At 37.1% G+C, this 18,905-nt stretch overlaps 1 protein-coding gene across 1 annotated transcript in view; it reads right to left on the bottom strand.

Moving 5' to 3' along the window:
- Nucleotides 1-586: 586 nt before the first annotated feature.
- BARD1 (BRCA1 associated RING domain 1) overlaps nucleotides 587-18,905 on the bottom strand; it is an 81,236-nt gene continuing 62,917 nt past the window's right edge. Inside the window, exons 8-11 of the mRNA XM_029932927.1 lie at nucleotides 12,964-13,096; nucleotides 12,333-12,425; nucleotides 2,161-2,258; nucleotides 587-1,062 (exon numbers count right to left, since the gene is read on the bottom strand). Of these exons, the coding sequence (XP_029788787.1) occupies nucleotides 730-1,062; nucleotides 2,161-2,258; nucleotides 12,333-12,425; nucleotides 12,964-13,096 (657 nt within the window). The 3' untranslated portion in view covers nucleotides 587-729. The remainder of the gene's footprint in view (nucleotides 1,063-2,160; nucleotides 2,259-12,332; nucleotides 12,426-12,963; nucleotides 13,097-18,905) is intronic.

Genomic DNA, 18,905 nt, shown 5'->3' with positions numbered 1-18,905 from the left:
ACACACACACATATACTGTAGAGAAACTCAGATACAAAGTGATAGTTAACAATAAGCAAGTATATATAATAAAAATATGAGCCCACGAGCCCAATGTTTTCACCACAAAAGAATAATTTTATGGTTTAAGTCATGATTTCTTGATGAAAAGATAAAAAGGGATAAAAATGTAGAAACTGACATTCATGTAAATTATAAGACACTAAACACAATGTAAGATGACAATTATTGACAGAAGAATTTAACACCTGTGGTGGAACATTCAGACCAGGTACTCTATTTTCATTAAAATAAAGCCAGGATCAATTATTTGACAATATTCCTGGTTTACCAAAGGATGGGAAGTATTTCTGCAGGTGGCAATTGTGGGATTTTTTTCATCAAAGAACATTAAAAGGCTGAGATGGTAATGATACTACTTGTATGTTTAACCAATAGTTCTAAAACTCCCTCATTAATCTTTGATAGCTGATAATCTGAATAAAAAGACATGATGAATCAAAACACACACCAGTTTTAAAAAGAGAAAACCTTCAAATCAATCTCAGCAACTAAATAGTACACAGAAAGAATTCCTAATATGGCATAAGTTTTTTTAAATTTTTAATCAAGAAAAAAATAGGCATGAATGAGTCTGCCTCATTTATAAAAATGTGTCTGATCAGAGCAGTGCCGTGGCCGGTTCTCACACTTGTAAGTTCAATGTGAAATGTTAATCTGATGCGATAGTCAGCTGTCAAGAGGGAGCAACTCAAAGGACATCACACAATTTATAAACCAGCTGGAAGGAGCCATCCAGACTTTGCCCTGCCGCACCCTCTCTGGGCGGTGACTAGACAGATCCTCATAGATGATATACTGCGTGCAGAAGCGCTGATCGGAGTCAGCTTTTGCGTGGTAGGCGACCGTATTGATGGTCTGAGTCACGTCACTGTCTGGCTTGGGTTTTCGGCTGAGGACCTGGCCCCCAGCTGCAGTGACAAGCTTAACAAGGTTGTCCTTTGGATGGTGTTTGAAGGTTCCCCCAAAATAGAAGTAGCAGCCATCAAACAGCTTCGGCAACTGAAAAAACAAGAAAAAACTTGTTAAAAGCAGATCAAAACATTTAAAAACACTTCATAGGAATGAGGAAAATAAAGATAAATAGTCATGAGCAGTTAAGCTGCTTAAAAGAAGTGCGGGGACAAGCTGAATTTCAAGTACACTATTTGGGTCAAGGAAAAGACTTCCACTTTACAGATTTCCGATTTACAATTTTTTCCTGAGTCACTGTCTCAGGTACTTTACTCCCCTCAGATTTTACGTGTGCTTTGTGTACGCGTGTGTGAGTGTGAGTGTGAGTGTGTGTGTGTGTGTGTGTGTGTGTGTGTGTGTGTTATTTTAAAAAGCAAACAAACACTGCTCATCATGCTTCTTTTAACAGAATATTATTCATACTTGGTGGGACTTAAAGCCCCAAGAGTATCTATCTGAAATGTGCTTCAGGGATCCTGGGGTACATTTAATAAAATTTATATGAGTAACATCATTTCTGTGGATCTTTATCCAGTTCTGCCCATCCTTACTCAGGTCCCTCTATGTTACCAACCTCAGGTCTCCACGGCAGCCCTGGCAGTAGTGTGGCCTCCAGGGTTCCAGATACATATTCCCTGGGGTCCGATACGTTATGATGCCATAGCTAGGGATCCAATTAGCTATAAAACACATTTCTTTGTGTTTTATTGAAAAAAAAAAAGGTTTCACGGTTGCCTTCTATGAAAATTCTTCTTCGTCATTTCTAATATATATACATGTACACAGGATAATGGAATGACATCCATTAAACGTGCAGTATGTGGCAATAAAGACATATGGGAACGAAATCCAAGCAGCAGCTGTAAGTCTTCTTTCAAGTGACTTTCTGCATCTGAGACGTCCCCCCAGATTCTGAAAGGTTTATGGGAATGTTCAAGATGCCAACAATCCATTAAGAGTATGAAACTATCACCTTCTGGATTTTACTGCTCATTGTGATCATCTCTCAGAATCAAGTGCTTGAAATAAGCACAATAAAATTTTAATCAGTCACCTGTACTTGTCGAAAGGGCATGAGAAGTTTTTCCTGATGGTGATGATATTAAGTTATAATGCAAACAATAAGTAGTATCAAAAGAAAAATACCAGCTGTTCCTTGTTGAGCCTGCTTCGCTGTGGTCCTTCAGGAATCTCATACTTTTCCTCCTGTTCACATGTTTTTCTTTGTAGACATGCTTTCACCCCTAACAAAAAAAATAAGGATAAAAGGAAAATAAATATCAAGTGACTGTTTATTTCTTACTGAAACAAGTAATTTACCTAGGTGACTTTTCTTCCCCATTATTGTTAAGTACTGTTCCAAGACAGAAACACTTTACGTATGTTAAAATAAAATATAATCAAAATGTTTTCCCCATAAAGAAAATATCAAAAATCTTTCCTTTAGAGGACTGAAGTACTACTAAACACTAATTTTAGTTTCTTTACTGAGAAACCTAAATCAATGCACTATTTCACATGCAATTATAAAAATCTAAATTTTTATTTATACCAATTGCCAAAATGAAGGTGGGTAAAAAGTCCCTCAAGTAGTTCAGCTCACAATGATTTGAACTTGAGGGCCTATCAGCAGCACCGTTCATTTCGGCGGTCATGTGTTTACCCTCCTGTTAGTCTCTTCAGTGATTTGACATTATGGAACATGCTTTGGTCCACACCTTGGTCAGCTGGCCACCCAACAGGAACACTACAGTATTGTCCCAGAGCCTGGAACATGTTTGGGATTTGACAGGTATGCAACCGAAGTCTCCAGTCCACACATGACTTGGTGAATATGTCAAATGCTTTGGACATGCTTCAACAGAGATGTACCAAGATGCTGCTTTAATATATAAAAGTCAGGAGATTTTAACAACTGAATTGGCCATCTCTCCAAAAGCAGAGCTTTGTCAAGGGGCTGAATTTTTTCTTAAGCTGGGACTGCTAATGCATATTCAAATCCAACATTCAACCCTGGGAAATCTATAATTTCCTATCATGTGATTCTTAATTTGTTAATTTTGCTTATGGTTTGGTGTTCCTTCCCCAGATGTTTTTAATACAAAAGTCATATTTAGCCAAGTTTGTTACACTGAATTTCCAAATCTTAGTATTCTCACTAACATATCATAAATACAATGATTCTATAAAAACCTTTGGATTTCTGCATTGCATAAAAACTGCATTTTAAAAATACTGTAATTTTAATAATTGCCCAGAGTAAAAAACTATAATTCTAATGGAACTAATTTTAAAATATGTACTGTATATTGAAAATGAGTCTCAAAAATTTTGACTACGTCAAAGTATCATACCACACTGACAGTGTGCTTACATCATATACTGTTTCTATATTAAAAACCAACCTAAAAAAACATTAGCAATCTAGCTAAATCATGGACTTATCTTAAGCTCATTATTTTACATGTGAGATTTTTTTTTTTTACTTTTTATCTCTAAGGCATGAGGCCCCCTTCCTAAACCTCCTTTCCTCAAGCTCTACAGAGCGTTCATACCAGTATCTTTAGCTGATAACACCAGCATATAAAGCCAAGGACTGAATGCTCCCATAACTACAGTAACAGGTGAATGGCGAATGTCTTAACTATAAGAATAAATAAATGGGCTGTGCCTATGCTGGTTGCTTATCCATTTTGCAAATTTATTTGGTTGATTATTTAAACTATCAAAAAAGCCTATTAAAATGGTGTCTATTGATCCTGACACTATGCTGGCATTAGTGTCAACCAGGAGACACAAGAATGAGAGAAGCCCAGCACAGGGCCGTCACAAACAGGGTCATTCCAGTGCTTCTGTGGCGGGAATGTGCCCCAAATGATTCAACTTACACCTTTATAGCAGTTGCTCAGTACATTCCTATAGAGTAAGATGGGAAAATCCATTGCTCTAATTAGTGAGTTGAATTAAGAATACATTTCTCTGATGTTCTCTTATTCTAAGCAACAATCTGTCAACTCTCTATGGCACTTATATCAAGTTAAAGAAGAAAGAAATTAAGCATTTCCCCACTGAAAATTAAGGAACAGTGTCCAGGTCTTTAATAACATGTTTGAATGATGACGAAGTGTTCCGTTAGTTGCTGTCACAGCACAGAAAAAATCAAGAATTTTTTGAAGATTAGGAGTGACATATAGTCCAAGGGTTGCACCTCAAATGTCTCTAAGGGCCCCTCAGATTAAGTAAATGTGTGAGGAATATCATGTTAAGTGGTAGGAAGCTGTGGAGACCGTAACCACTAGGAAACATACAGGCTATCTGAAACTTCAGTGGCTACATGGGACAGAGCTGGTCCACAGAAGCTGTATCTGCTCTGGCCCTCAGGCTGCCAATTTGAAACTCTTGATGCTCTCGGTCTAATCCACCTCTTCGTTTCAGATAAAGAGACTAAACTCTTGAGAGATTTCAGTTTTTTCAGTGACACAATGGAGATGAGAACTCAGATATCGTCTAATTCCTAGAGCAGTTTTATAAATCTTTATTCTTCTTTAAGCTTTACTCTTTATTTTTTAAGAAATGAAGCCTCCAAGGAAATGCCAGGCATTCTCTATCAGATTTAAGGTATTGTGCCTCTCTTGCAATAAGTCATATACCCACTTAATAGATGACTATGTAGAAGGATCCTTATTTTTAAGAGATTAGCAAAAAATATATAACAACTGGCAAAAAGTACTGACTACCGTGGGGAGGAGGTGTAGGAAGAACAATGCATTTGGCCTTGTCTTCAGCGAATCAATGATTTTATTTAACCTGATGCCAAAGTTGCTACTCTTTCTTGACATTTACAATAATTACAAATTCATATCAATTTTCTAGTGAACCTCTTGAGTAAACCCACTAAACCGATTTACTAAAAAAGTAAAAAAAAAAAAAAAAAAAAGAATAAGATAAACTTTCAGCAATTTAAATAGTGATACATTAACATCACCAATGAAATGGAAGTCTACCAGTCAAAACATTATCTAGTTAACGGGTCGGAACAATGGATGGTATTTACAAATTTTTATTTACTCAATAAATAAAGTTAAGCAAACTGCAGCAAAAATTCCTAAACCCATCTTCTGTGTTAAACTGTCGTCTCCCGCTCTCCCGCTCTCCCGCTCTCCCGCCCCCCAGCCAGCAGCCAGCAGGGTGGAAAATCCTCACGGTTCTTTTCCTGAGGGAGGGAGAGAAAAACAGGGCAGGAGGGAGAGACGCAGAGAGTGAAGACGGCACACACCGTTTCCTATCAAGCCTCTGTCTCCTTTATTTTTCTTCTTCTCTCTCTTTCATTAAGAAAATAATTCCTCATATAGAACTTTGGGGCAGAGAACTGACCTGGATCGGTTACCAGGTAAACAGAGTCAAATGCATATCAAAAGAAGCGCCCAGACTTGCCTCAGCAATGCTGGGGAGGGGAAGCTAGCACTGAATAATCCAAAATGCGGTTTTGATCTTTTGTGCACCTTGGCCACTCCACGTCTGGCCCAGCATGACAGACGCCAAAATTATTTTGACCAGGAAATGGCAATCTCCAGCTTCCAGATGCAAATCTTGTTTACTGGTTCACTCCCTGGAGAGTGATAATCCTTGCCTGAGGCAGCCAGAAAACTTGGCAGCCCCTGACATTAAACAAAATATCAGAACTTTTATAACATTGACACAAAATCATCCAAAATACAATATATAGTAATCCTATTCTCTCTATATAACAAAATTTTAAAATAGGCCATGTTCTGGGGCACATGGGTGGGTCAGTCAGTTGAGCATCTGACTCTTGATTTCAGGTCTGGTCATGATGTCACAATTTGTGGGTTCAAGCCCTGTGTTGGTCTCTGTTCAGACAGCGCAGAGCCTGCTTGGGGTTCTCTCTCTCTCTCTCTCTCTCTCTCTCTCTCTCTCTCTCTCTCTGCTCTTCCCTGACTTGCTATCTCAAAAATAATAAACATTAAAAAAATTTAATAAAATAAAAATAGGCCACTTTCCATCAATTAAAAGATACTTCTTAACCAAAAAATGTTTCTTCTTTATACTATGTACTTGGTAAAATCGGCATTCCATCATCTGTTGTTAAAATAGTTTAGCTGAAAGACAGACATCTATTCTCTCTTTTGAAGAAATAAGCAGCATATATAAATATACAAGATCACTAAGTAGCTTTCACAGCTAATAATTTACAAACTAAAATGACTACATGACTAAGCTATGTTATTTGCGTAAATGCAGATTTCTACAAATGCCAGAATGATATATTTTAAAATGTATCCAGCCCCTATCCTTATAAAAAGTTTAGATCCTTTCTTCCTTTTCACATGTTCCATTGTTTTGAGATTTTGACTGAAACTACCATTTTGCAGAAATATAGGAATGAAGTGCTTATTTCATTAAAACTCAAAGATTCTTTTAGCTCAGGTACATTCCCGATCATGTCTACCATTTCAGGTAAGCTTTCCTTTGGCCATGATCTTATTACTTTTTTATACACGGGAAAGCAGCCTAATTCCCCAAGTGCTGCTTAACTCGAAGTCATTAACTCAGTCATTAAGGTAGTAGCTCTGGCTACCTTAGCAAAGCCTGGAATCTTTGCATAGTAATGCAGCCTATGAAATCTGGGCTACAATGACTTTTTAAAGAGAAGTTTGTACTGTACAGGAAAATGTTCCTTTATTCTAAATCTCTAGTAACCACTCTTACCTCCTATACCTCATAACAGCATATATATCAATGAATGTATAGTTAGTTTCACGAACACTGATGATGTTTGCGAATCTATATTAAGCTTTATCAGCTTAATCTTAATCTAGTTTTAGAAGGGAAAAAAAATCTAGTTTTACATCATGGAAATGGGAAAAAGTATTTAAAAAAGGGGTTTCTGAAACCACAGCTACACACAATGATTACAGAATACAATGAAGATGGAATGAAGCTTTGACATGGAGATCTGTTAAGTGTCTAAAGGGGGAAACCACCCCTCCATGGAAAGCTGTAGAATCTGCTCATTTTCTTTAAAACCTAGGTCAGGAAGTAAGCTCATATTTTAAAGAACTGCTGTTTTTCTGGAGCTATCGATAGCTGAAATGGCACTGACTATATCAGAATTAAAGATCACTCTCAGTCAACATGTAATGTCCTTTAAAAAAAATTAAGACACAGAATCAAACATCATTCTTTGTCAAAATCAAGTACTAATAAACATGTCATTAGATCCAAACTGGGCACTTACAGAATTCAAAATATTAGTAAAATAAATATTGAAGAATTTACCCTATGACTCTATTAAAAATGAATATCCAAGTTATACAAACAAAATATTTTTAAAATGCTTTTCTATTAGGCTATTTAAGCAAAGAGCCTATGATATCACTAAACTTTAGAAAAAAATAAATCGTCACAGGAAACCTTACACAACTGTGACAAAAAATGGAAACACAACTTATGCTCTCTCCCCTGTAATTTCTGAAAACCTGGGAGGCTAGTACAAGAAAAATTAAGCCCAATACTATGAAATGCCACAGTAAAGACGGAAGGACAATGAAATAAAGGCTGAAGATATAAAATAAAAGCTCAATGTTCCACTCAGGCTTTCATCAACATCTAGACTAGAAATATCATAGAAAACACTACTGCAGATCATCAGATTCTGTAATTCTATACAAATACCATTTAACAACTGGTTAGTTCTGGCACTTTTTAGGCCAGTATTCTAACTACAAACATATTTATATATAAAAACAGATTTCTTCATAGGATAGTATGCTGAATTTATTTATTTTTACTTAATGCATATTGAGAAGCAGGTCAAATTCTATCTTAAAAATATAGTACAGGCTGTATCATAAAATTTTCTTAGGCAAAATATGGGTATCAATTCTAAACCCCTGTATTATTCATAATATGAAAATAATCCCCTCTTTAGAGTTGTGGTTAAAGATCAAACTCAGTTGAATACCCAAAATTTTTTCTTATTAAAATATTTAAAAATTCATACTTGGTATTCTTTTTTAGTCATTTACTTAAAGTTTAAATATGTTACATAAGAATTTCCTCTTTGATTGGTAGGACAATCACCATAACACAATGTCCTCGGTAGGTCTATAAAAGATCTGGCATGTTAGACTGCAGAAATACACACACACAGGTTCTAACTTCCCTGATTAACACTGAAGCCCTTACCTATACAATTAATCCATGGAAAGTTGAAAAAGAAGATATACTTTCTAATTGTTATTCAAACGTGAGAAGCTGTATTTCTTCCCCAGAACATGGATTTCACTTAACAGACACACATTGTTTTTAAAACTTACAAACATGCCTCTGCCTGTTTGTCCATCAGTTTTCTTTTGACTGTTCCTTTGCCTATATGCAGTCACACATTTATATATTGTTAAAAGTGAGGGTATAATTGTTTTATGCTTTTATTAAATGTAAAAAATTCTGTTTTTTCTATTACTTCATTATTATAGAAAAACATGATTTTTTTCAGAGACTATCTTTAAACTTTTCTTAATTCTTTCATATTTATTCCCCCTATGTCATGCCATTGGAAACAACAATGAAAACAGTATTTTTCTTTCTTCCATATTTCTGGCTTAGGACAAATTCTCAGAAGTTGGGCTATTAGATCAAAAGAGGTTATTTCTTAAAAAAAAAAAAATAATCCTTAGAGCATTTTTGGTAAAGGATTTCCACCTCAGTTGATAGAAATGCTCTGGTTTATTTACTTTTTGTAATTTGCAAAGTTTAAATAGAACTGAACAGATTCTATTTTATTGAACTGAATAAAATTTGAAGGAACATTTTGATAGGAAAGTATAAATCTGCTAACCTATGAGGTTACATGGTGGTATAATGATTGTCTTGTAGGCTCCATTGTCCTCAATCAAAACAAAAACAAAAGCAAAAACAAAATACCCTATGTGGTGCCTCATCACCCGGCACACACGGGCCCAGTGTAAAATGCCGGCCATGTTCCCATAGCAATGCCCTTTGGTGCTAAGGAATTTCAAACCTTCTCCAGCAGCAACTGTATTTAAACTTAGATAAGAGTGGGGAAGAGAGAGAGATTACTAAAGAAAAGATGACAGCCATCTGCTCTCCTCTTCACACTGAGATGAAAAATGAAGACGCAAGAAAAAAAATTTTTTAAAGGTTAAGCTGGAGGAAATTTTGAAAGCAGGGTACTAAAAGGACAGGTAAGTAAAAGAGGTTTCCTCTTTTTGAAGGCTAGGTTACATCTTTAGGAAGGAGTTCCACCTTATTCACAGTCTGGAAGGGGACTAAAAACTACTTAGTCACATATCTTCTATTTTTTTCATTCTAGACGTGTCTTTCACGACCCTTGTATAATAATGGTTCTAAGTTGCCTGTGAGGAACTGGCACCAGAATGAGGACCTAAGCAGGAGCTCAGCTCTAAATTTAATCTTAGAGGAACTTTTCCTACCTGTGTTTCCCATTTCTATAAAATATCTATAAAATAAACACTACAAGACAAATGGCTGGTACAATGGTATCACTGGCCTCACCTCAGAATCTTTGTTGGCATATCTATGAGCTACTTACTCTACACATGTTATATGGGAAAATAACAGCTTGACCAAGTAACAAAACACGCTTAAACAGAAAATATCCAATAAAGTTAGGCGGTTATAATTATTTATTGTTAATTTCTTTAAATTTGTTTTAATTTGTTAAAGGAGTCAACTGTCTACAGAGAAAAGTTTAGATAAAATTTCCTCTTGAGGGCTCTTGGGTAGTTGTTAAGCATCTGATTTCGGCTCAGTTCATGATCTCACAGTTTGTGAATTCAAGTCTCACATCGGGTTAGTATAATCCCTGCTTCAGGTAAACATTAGCCACACTTCAGGTGAGCCCCACTTCTTTTTCTCTTTCTCTGCCCTTTGCTCACTCATCCCCCACCAAAAAAATTTCCTCTTGAATCCTCTTGGTTTATGGAAAATCTCATAAAGAGATAATATTGATGTTTCTGTACAGTTAAGACAATAAAGATTTTGTCTACCAGAAAACTAATGGATATCTTCAAACACAAGACCTAGTTTTAATAAGTCATAAATCTTTACAATTAATTTTGAAAGCATTGGTCCACTTCATCTTTCTTCAATGTAGATGTTTTCAGACCATTTTGAATAGATTTGAACATTAAAAAAAATCAAATTGACATGTCTGACACGAAGAACAATGTGGTGAGAAATATAGACCAGAACAGAGGTACTTACAGTTTCTTTCCTTATTTTGATACATCCAGTAACTATTTATAGTAAGTGTCTCAAACCCTGACCCTATTTCTCTTGGAATTGTGGGTCAGAAAGTACAAGCATGTGAACTTCAATAAGCGATTTCATGCATCCCTTATCTATCCTACAGAACTGCTAACCCTGGAGTGTTATTCACCACTGAGAAGCACCAAATAGCACACTACTGAGTCAGCTCGAGTCCATCATGATTCTATAAAAGTAACACAGCTAAGCCATTAAGCTGACAAGACTTCCATTTCTTAAAGAAGGCAGATTTTATGGAAATTAATCATGTAGCCCGTATATTTAACCAGATGCAAGTTGAGCATATTCACAAGAACTAGACTTATGTGGCAATGCCTGAACATTCAAAATTTCACGTGGATTCTTTATTGTTAAGACCTTGTTATTATGAAAACTCATTCCTTCCTATAACTACTGGCAAAGTTTCTGGAGTAGGTTCAGTAAAACAGCAAGGAACCATTTTAAATCAGAGTTTTAAGCACTGATGCCCAATAAAACTTGCCACAGACTTCAAAGGGAAAAAAGAGGTTCAAAAATAAGAGTGAAGCAGAAAGAGAAACTTTTTTTCTATGTATGTAATAACTCAGTCCAATTGCTTATTATATTTCTTAAATTGGTCATGACCAGGAGAGACTAAAGGACAGACTAGTAACAGTTACAGATGAGAATGGATGAAAGGCAGTGCTAGCCGTAGCCTTAGCTGGGTCTGACCCATCAGTGGACACGGGCATCACAAGGAAAGTGGTGGCTGCATTTAGAAAGGACATGAATACCAACTGCTAGAGGGAAACTGTTCTACGAACCAAATTAATTTCAAACTAGAGATTAAATTAATAATACAATTAAGGTCTTGATAAATCAAGCATTTCTACCATAAAACCTTCAAAGCACAAAGCTATAACATAAAGTTTCTTAAAACTAATTCTAATCCATCATTTGCTTCTTGCAAAGAAAGTTTCATTAAAAATACTATTCTTTTTTAACTTTTTAACCTGAAATAATTATATTTCATAGGAGAATACACAGAAATGACAGGGAAGTCCCATGCGCCCTGCCTCCAGTGCCCAGAGTTAACACCCCACGGACTATGGAAGAATTGGACACTGATATGACCCACGGGGCTTATTCTGATTTCCTAGTTATACACACGCTCAGGAACGTGTGTGCAGATCTATGCAGTTTAACCACATGTGTAGCCCCGTGTGATGTGCTCACCACCAGGGTCAAGACGCTCAGCTGCATCATCACAAGGCTCCCGGTGTAACCTCTTTACAGCCATTACTCTTTTCTAAAAACTCAGTTAACAGAAAAGGTATACCCATTGCCCTACTTTAGCCATCATATCAAAAGTAGATACTTTAGCTATTGAAGAAGAGGAAATAAATCCATATGAGCTTTCTTTTTGTTTGAAGTCCTAATTGAATCCAAAGTCAAGAAAAGCAAAGAAGCAAGAGCCGGGGGCGTGGAAGGCAGCTCTGCTGGGCCAACCAGAAGCAGGTGAGAACCAGACATTTCAACAGAGGTTTGGATAATGGCTGGTGCAATCGCCCCAAATCAGGGAGTACAAAGGCCGTCTAAAATCCTAACAGCTTCCTAAAATATACTGGACCAGCTAAGAAAGCATACACAGTGTTTAGAAATTATAAGGCAAGAGCAATAAACTATTTCATGTCATGGTAGTATATTTAAAATATTTGTTTAAGTTAAATATAACAGTGATATGGATTGCTGAAAGCTTAAATGTCTACTATATAATTCATTTACTCTTTATTAAAATAATTTGTACTGTGAAAAAGAAGGCCTTAAAAAAGACTAAAAACTTCTGTGGACATTCATCGAGAACATCTAAACGATACCACTAATATAGAAAGCTTTTTAAAAATGCAGTGATGAGCCAGCGGTAAGAAAAATTGGTGTGAGGTTCCTTAAATAATTATTGGCAACAGTGTACCATAAAAAATGAAATTTTTAATCCATTTTGTAGTTCTCCCAAATCCAAAACTTACATTCGAATTTTAAGATCCAACATCCATTGAGAATCCCAAGCATACATTTTAGGGTACTTTGAACTGTATCCCCAGGAAGAATGACATGAGTTACTAGAATACAAAAAAAGAAGTAACAGAAACAGAGGTATGTAGCAACATAATTCTTCAACAATTATAACCAGTTAGTCTGCACTTCATAATCTGAATTTTCTTCAAAAGCAACGATTTTTATATTTAGACACAAGACTTTTTAAATTAAGTGCCATTCTCCATCGTGGCCACAACATGAAAAGCAAGATCATAAACCATGCATCTTTAAACTACATAACAGACATATTTTTCTTTTATTTTCAAATTATAACTAAAGAATTAAAGTATGACATTGCACACAATTTATTTGTCATTAGCAAACACATACCTTTGCCCTTCTGACATACTGCTCTGTCCTAAAATATGTGCAAACCTTTAAATTTTACATTTCCTGACTAAATTCGGCCTGTAAAAACATTTTAGATTTATTATAAGATCCAAAGTATACTGCCATTCTCCAGTGGTTAAAACATATAAACTATGAAGGAAATTCTACAAAGACATTGCCTATTTAAAATTTTTTTCAGCCATCAATAAATAAGTATATAAAAATCCTCACCTGTACTGTCGAATTCAGCACATTTTTTAGCCTTAAGAATCACTGCAAGCTCACTGAGCATTTTTTGTTGTTCTGAAGAAAGCCCGCTGCCGATAAGCACAAGAGGTCCATCTCTACGCTGACCAGTGTTTGTCTGTTAATGAAAGGGGGAGATACCACAGTGTTAAAATCATTTAAAAACTAAAGATATTAAACTTTTACTTGATAGATGCTTGAATCGCAGTATTTATCTTCCTCTATCTAGTAATTACCCATAATTTCTATCAAATTGTCACTCAGAACCTTAATCCTCAATGCATTTGAATAGTTACTTCTTAGTCCTGTATTCCCCCTTCCCAGTAAAATACTAAATAGTAATCTAAACCCAGGGCATCTGTTTCCTTGATTCTAAATTGGATCTCTCTAGAATTTTATAACTTCATTATGCCACCAGTAAGCCTTATTTTTTAAATTTATTTTATTATTTTTTTTAATGTTCACCTATTTTTAAGAGAGAGAAAGAGTGTGAGCAGGGGAGGGGCAGAGAGAGTGGGAGAGGAGGACGTACAGAATCTGAAGCAGGGTCCAGGCTCCAAGCTGTCAGCACAGAGCCTAACATGGGGCTCAAACCCACCAACCTTGAGATCATGACCTGAGCCAAAGCCAGTCACCTAACTTACTGAGCCATCCAGGCACCCCACCTGTAAGCCTTTAAAAAACAAAATGTATTCATTAATCTCTGCACCCAACATGGGGCTCAAACTCATGACCCTGAGATCAAGAGTCACATGTTCTACTAATTGAGCCAGCCAGGAGCCCCACTTTTTTTTTAAAGTAAACCCAAAACACTCACTTAAAATTATTAATTCCCTATCTCACCTCCACTAACTTATTCTACTAAAGTTAAGCTTGGTTTGGTCTTTTTCTTTTTTCTTTTAATTTTGAGAGAGAGAGTGCATGCAAGCAAGGGAGGGGCCGAGAGAGAGGGACATTCCAAAGCAAGCTCTGCACTGCCAACATGGAGCCTGATGCCAGGCACAAGCTCCCGAACTGTGAGATCATGGCCTGAGATGAAAGCAAGAGTCAGGGGCCTTAACCGACTAAATCACCCAAGTTGCCCTGGTCTTTTTATTTTAAACTGAGATTATGTAAGAAATCAAAGAACACTAAAGCTTCTAACAGCATTGAGCTCAAAAAGAGAAAAGAAATTCTTAACATCAAACAGGTACCTATTAAAACCAAGACAATTAAAACAGACAAGAGAATACAAAAGATACACTAGATCGACCAACAGTAATAACTCAATACAGCTCATGAAAAAGAAAGAATCGCTCTAACAAAGACCAATATTTTCACTTGAACAGAAAGACAGAAATTATGGGAGATAAAAACAACAAATATAAAGAGAAAACACCAAAGGACAGCATTAGAAATTAAAAGTGAAAGATTCAAAGAAACAATGAGCTAATGCCTTCAACAGTAGCCAGTAGATTTTAACAAATAGAATTGGAATAAGAGTCACCCAAAAGCTACTCAATAAAAGACAAGCAATGACCCAGCAAAGAAGAAAAGAGAAAGTAAAACAGCACTATTGTATTAAAGGATAAAAAGCCAAATACAGTACGTAATTTTCAAATACCAGACACAGGGACCTCTGATGTGCATGACTTTGTATGCAGAATTTTTAGGTTCTCAAAAGCTCTGAAGAACAAAGTGGAACAGTAAGGTATGATTACCAGTAGAGCTCAACAACTAGATTACAGAAAGTTGGTGTTTAAACATTTACATTATCAGAGTAGTGATAATTCAGTCTGACGCCCTACCATATAATCTAAGTTGTTAGCTACATATTGATCCTAATCATCCATTCACTCAAAATATATTGAATGAGATTCTACTATGTATTAAGTATGTATACAACATTTAAAAAAATTCTATAAAAGGTTTTTTCTAATGGTGATATTCAGCACTTGAATATCAAAACTGGAAAACTGAAAACTGACACTTGATGTTCAGTTTCCTGGGGCACCTGAGTGGCTCAGTCTATTGGGTGCCCAACTTCAGCTCAGGTCATGATCTCACGGTTCATGGGTTTGAGCTCAATGTCAGCTCTGTGCTAACCTTCAGATCCTGTGTCTCCCTCTTTCTCTGCACCTCCCCCACTCACACTCTCTCTCTGTCTCATTCTCTCTCTCTCTCAAAACAAATAAACATTTACAAAAATTAAAGAAAAAAAAGTTCAGTTTCCTAAGTGCACCTAGATGGCTCAGTTGGTTAAGCTTGATTTCCGCTCAGGTCATGCTGGGCTCTGTGCTGAGCATGGAGGCTGCTTAAGAGTCCCTCCCTCTTCCTCTGCTTCTCCTCGACTCCCTTACACATGCTCTCGAGCTCTCTCTCTCCCTCTCTCTCTTTCTCAAAAAAAAGATGTTTAGTTTCCTGAATTACTTATTCATCTGAGGTTCAAGTTGTAAAGGTTTGGCTGGACATGCTACACACATCACACAGATATTGACATCACATTTCTGTGTATGTATCTTTCCTATTCCCTAAGTGATAATGTGCTATAACAATGTGCTAACCTAAACACTGTAAACATTCCCTAAGATGAAAAAAGTGCAGTGCACTTGATGGATCATTCAATTACTAAATAATAGTAAAAACGAGTAATTCAATAATTGTCAGTTATACAAATAAGTGCCATAAAAATAGCTCTAAATGGAACACATCACTTTCCAATTTATATAACTCCACTTCAGCTAAATGAGTTCTCTGCACAAAATACAAGAATGAAAAGATATCAATTCTATCTATAGCATATGATACTGTCTCTATCAGCCCAAGAAGAGCACCAAAGCGGGTCAAGCATTTTCCTATCATAGTTTTTAAGTCTGAATAAAAAACAGAAACTGGCACTAATTTCTCAGGGTTAAGGAAAACTATTAAAAACAACAACATAAAGCAAACAGCCACCAAAGCCACACAGCTGACTGGGGACAGGAGCTGTGGGTGGGGAGGCACATGGTTTGAATAAGCAGAGGTCTTACCACCATGGGGTTCAAAAGATGTTCAGAACACAGCCAAGGGTTCAATGCCCTGATTTTATAGATCTTAGTTGCTGTGTACACAGCATAAAGAATAATCGGACATGAAAATTTTTCTTAGATAAATTCTCAATGAGTTTATAAAAAACAAGGTTTAAAAAATATGAAAAGAAGAAAAAGGATAAAAATGCTCCTCACAGGGGTCCTGGGCAGAGAAGTGACAGAACAAACATGACAAGCAGCTTTTCAAGTCACTAGAGATAGATTCTCACATTTAAAACAATGCTTGCCAACAACCATGAAACAAAAATTCTAGATGGGAAGGAAAGCCACTCAAACCCCACACACTTATCATTCCTTTCCTTCCACATGATGCTCCTCCTGAAGCAGCTCCCAGGACTTGAAGGAATTCAGCCTCAGCTACTAAGCACTTGTCCTGGTTTCAAGCACGTATCAGGGAGGGCCCTCTGGTACTCTCTCATGCATTTAACAGACACTTACTGAGTACCTGCTATTTGCCAGACACTATTCTCAATACCGGGGCTACCAGTCCTTGACCTCACATAGGTTATAGTCTAGTAGGAAGGGTGGGAAAACCCAGTAAGATAAAAAATATATTTTGTCATTAGTAGTATGGGGAAATAAGCAGGTTTGGGAGGTTGCTATTTGAGAAACAGTAGTACAGAACCCTCTCTGACAGGAGACCGTTCCAGAGTGGGATTTCAAGGGAGTGACACCACGTGCCACACGTATGTCCAGCTCCCTACAATTGTTCCTGGCAGAGAAAACAACTGGTGCTGAGGACCTGAAATGGGAGCGCGTTGGTGGATTCGAGGAACAGTGAGGCAGTCCAACGTGGCTGAAAAATGATGAGTGAAAGGGGGTCTGGCAGCAGCCGAGGGAAGAGCGATTCCAGAAAGACACAACCCTTCACCTTAGGACTTACCGTATATCCAGTATCTTTTCCTTCACCAAAAAAACACCACGAAGATAGTAAATAATGATACTGTCAGGCCATGTTTGTGTGACATGAAGAAAGTACAGGTTTCTTACATTTTATAAAAACACAACAGTCACTGAATAGAATTGAGAGGAGGGTAAAAACACTTTCCTCGGCTCTGAAGGACATTGCCATTTTCACACTCCAAAAACACCATAAAGGTATCTTTATTTTTGACACATTTGAAGTAATTCTTCAGCTTTTCATAAAAGGAACATTGGCAAATGACAACTTAGCTATGCTATGTTCTGCCAGGAGAGTTCAAGTCCAAATGAATAAAATAAATGCCAATTTACAGTTAGTAAGTATGGTGGAACTGAATGACAACTGACCCAAGATGTAAGACCAAATCATTCAAAAAAAACCCCTACCTTCTTTCTTCCCTTTTTTTTTAATGGCTCATTAACCATGAGCAAACCATACTAGGTTTCAGCTTTCTTCTTTTAAACTAGTAAATTTAAGCTGCTGATTTCTACTTTCTCCTGCTGTTCATTATCAAAACCAAAACTTGGTGCCCACTTGTAGGGCTGAAGTCCAGGAGAAGGCAGGAGATAAACAGGTGACCACATCAACAACCGCATCAGTCACTATGCCACTACCCTCACCAGATAGGAAGGGCAGAACCTCCGGTCCTAGACCTCAACTCAGCCCACCACACCCCTCTCCTGAAACCCCTTCTTCTCTCCCTGCCCACGTCACACTGCCATTTGCCATCAGAGTTCTGTTTACCACACAGCCTCCTAACCAGGCTTTGGTCTTGGCCCACTCTCAGCTGTCCTCTGTGGTCCCAACACACTGAAAACGCACGAGGGCACCCCAGTGAGTAGGGCAGTAATGTCTAAACTCCTCCTGGGGGGGGGGGGACCCAAAGCCTTTTGTATTCTGATCCCAACTTCTGTCTTGACTTCTAGTTCCTCTCTGATAATATATCTTGTGGTCCTCTCACATTAATGAGTTTCTCAGATTTTGAAGGTTCTTTATACCTCCTTGTCTATGAGCTCTTGTTCCTTAGATTTAGACTGCCATTCCCACTTGGTATACCTGATCGCAGTGAGGCACACTAACCGAATATCAATTGTTCCAGATACCTACTCTTCAAGAACCTTCCCTGCCTTCAACTATGAGGTATGTCAACACCAACTGTGTGACCAGTTCTGACTAGTTGGGTGTAAGAGGAAGTCCACTGGAAGGCTTCTGGGAAAGGTTTTAGTCCTTCTTTTAACGGTGCACACAGTCACATCTGCCATTGTGGCTATCAACCTATAACCACCGGAGGGGACATTAGTGAGGACAGAGCTGCCGAGCTGAGTATGGCAAAGCAGAAACACAGAAAGACTTTGGGTCTCTAGGGCAACCATTTAATTGCTGAACTTACCAAAGAAAGCTCTTCTATATTGGGATTACCTTTATATAAAAGAATATACTGCCTTTAGGCATTCCAGTAAATGTTTTGTTATCTGCAGTGAACTGCATTCTATTAGATCCTTGCTAAAACTTTTACATTTAAAAGTTTACACGCTTTGTCACCTTCCCTGTGAAACTCTTCTGATCCATCCTGACGTTCGCTTCTTCCTTCTCTGTGAATCTCCTGTACATTTTTATGGCTTCTATTATAAATTTATTGCAGTATGTAATGAACTTTTTTATATCTATATTCACCATTAAACTGTAAGTTCCTAAGGAATAAGCATTCTTTTCACTTTCTCTAGCTTGTAGCTCTTTCCTGAGCTACAGACTCGTCTACCTGTTCAACATCTTCATTTGTTGCCTTAGAGACATAAAATTGGTCAAGACATTTATTGGTTTCCTTCCCCCATAGCAGGAAAGGGCACCAACATCTACTACCCCTTAGCTAGTCATACTAATTCTACGCTTCATCCACCCTTCATATACAATCCATCAGAAAGTACGGTACCATTAAC

The sequence above is a fragment of the Suricata suricatta genome, chromosome 3 (assembly GCF_006229205.1).
Source record: "Suricata suricatta isolate VVHF042 chromosome 3, meerkat_22Aug2017_6uvM2_HiC, whole genome shotgun sequence".
Lineage (NCBI taxonomy): Eukaryota > Metazoa > Chordata > Mammalia > Carnivora > Herpestidae > Suricata > Suricata suricatta.
This window is presented reverse-complemented; position numbering and strand designations above follow the sequence as displayed.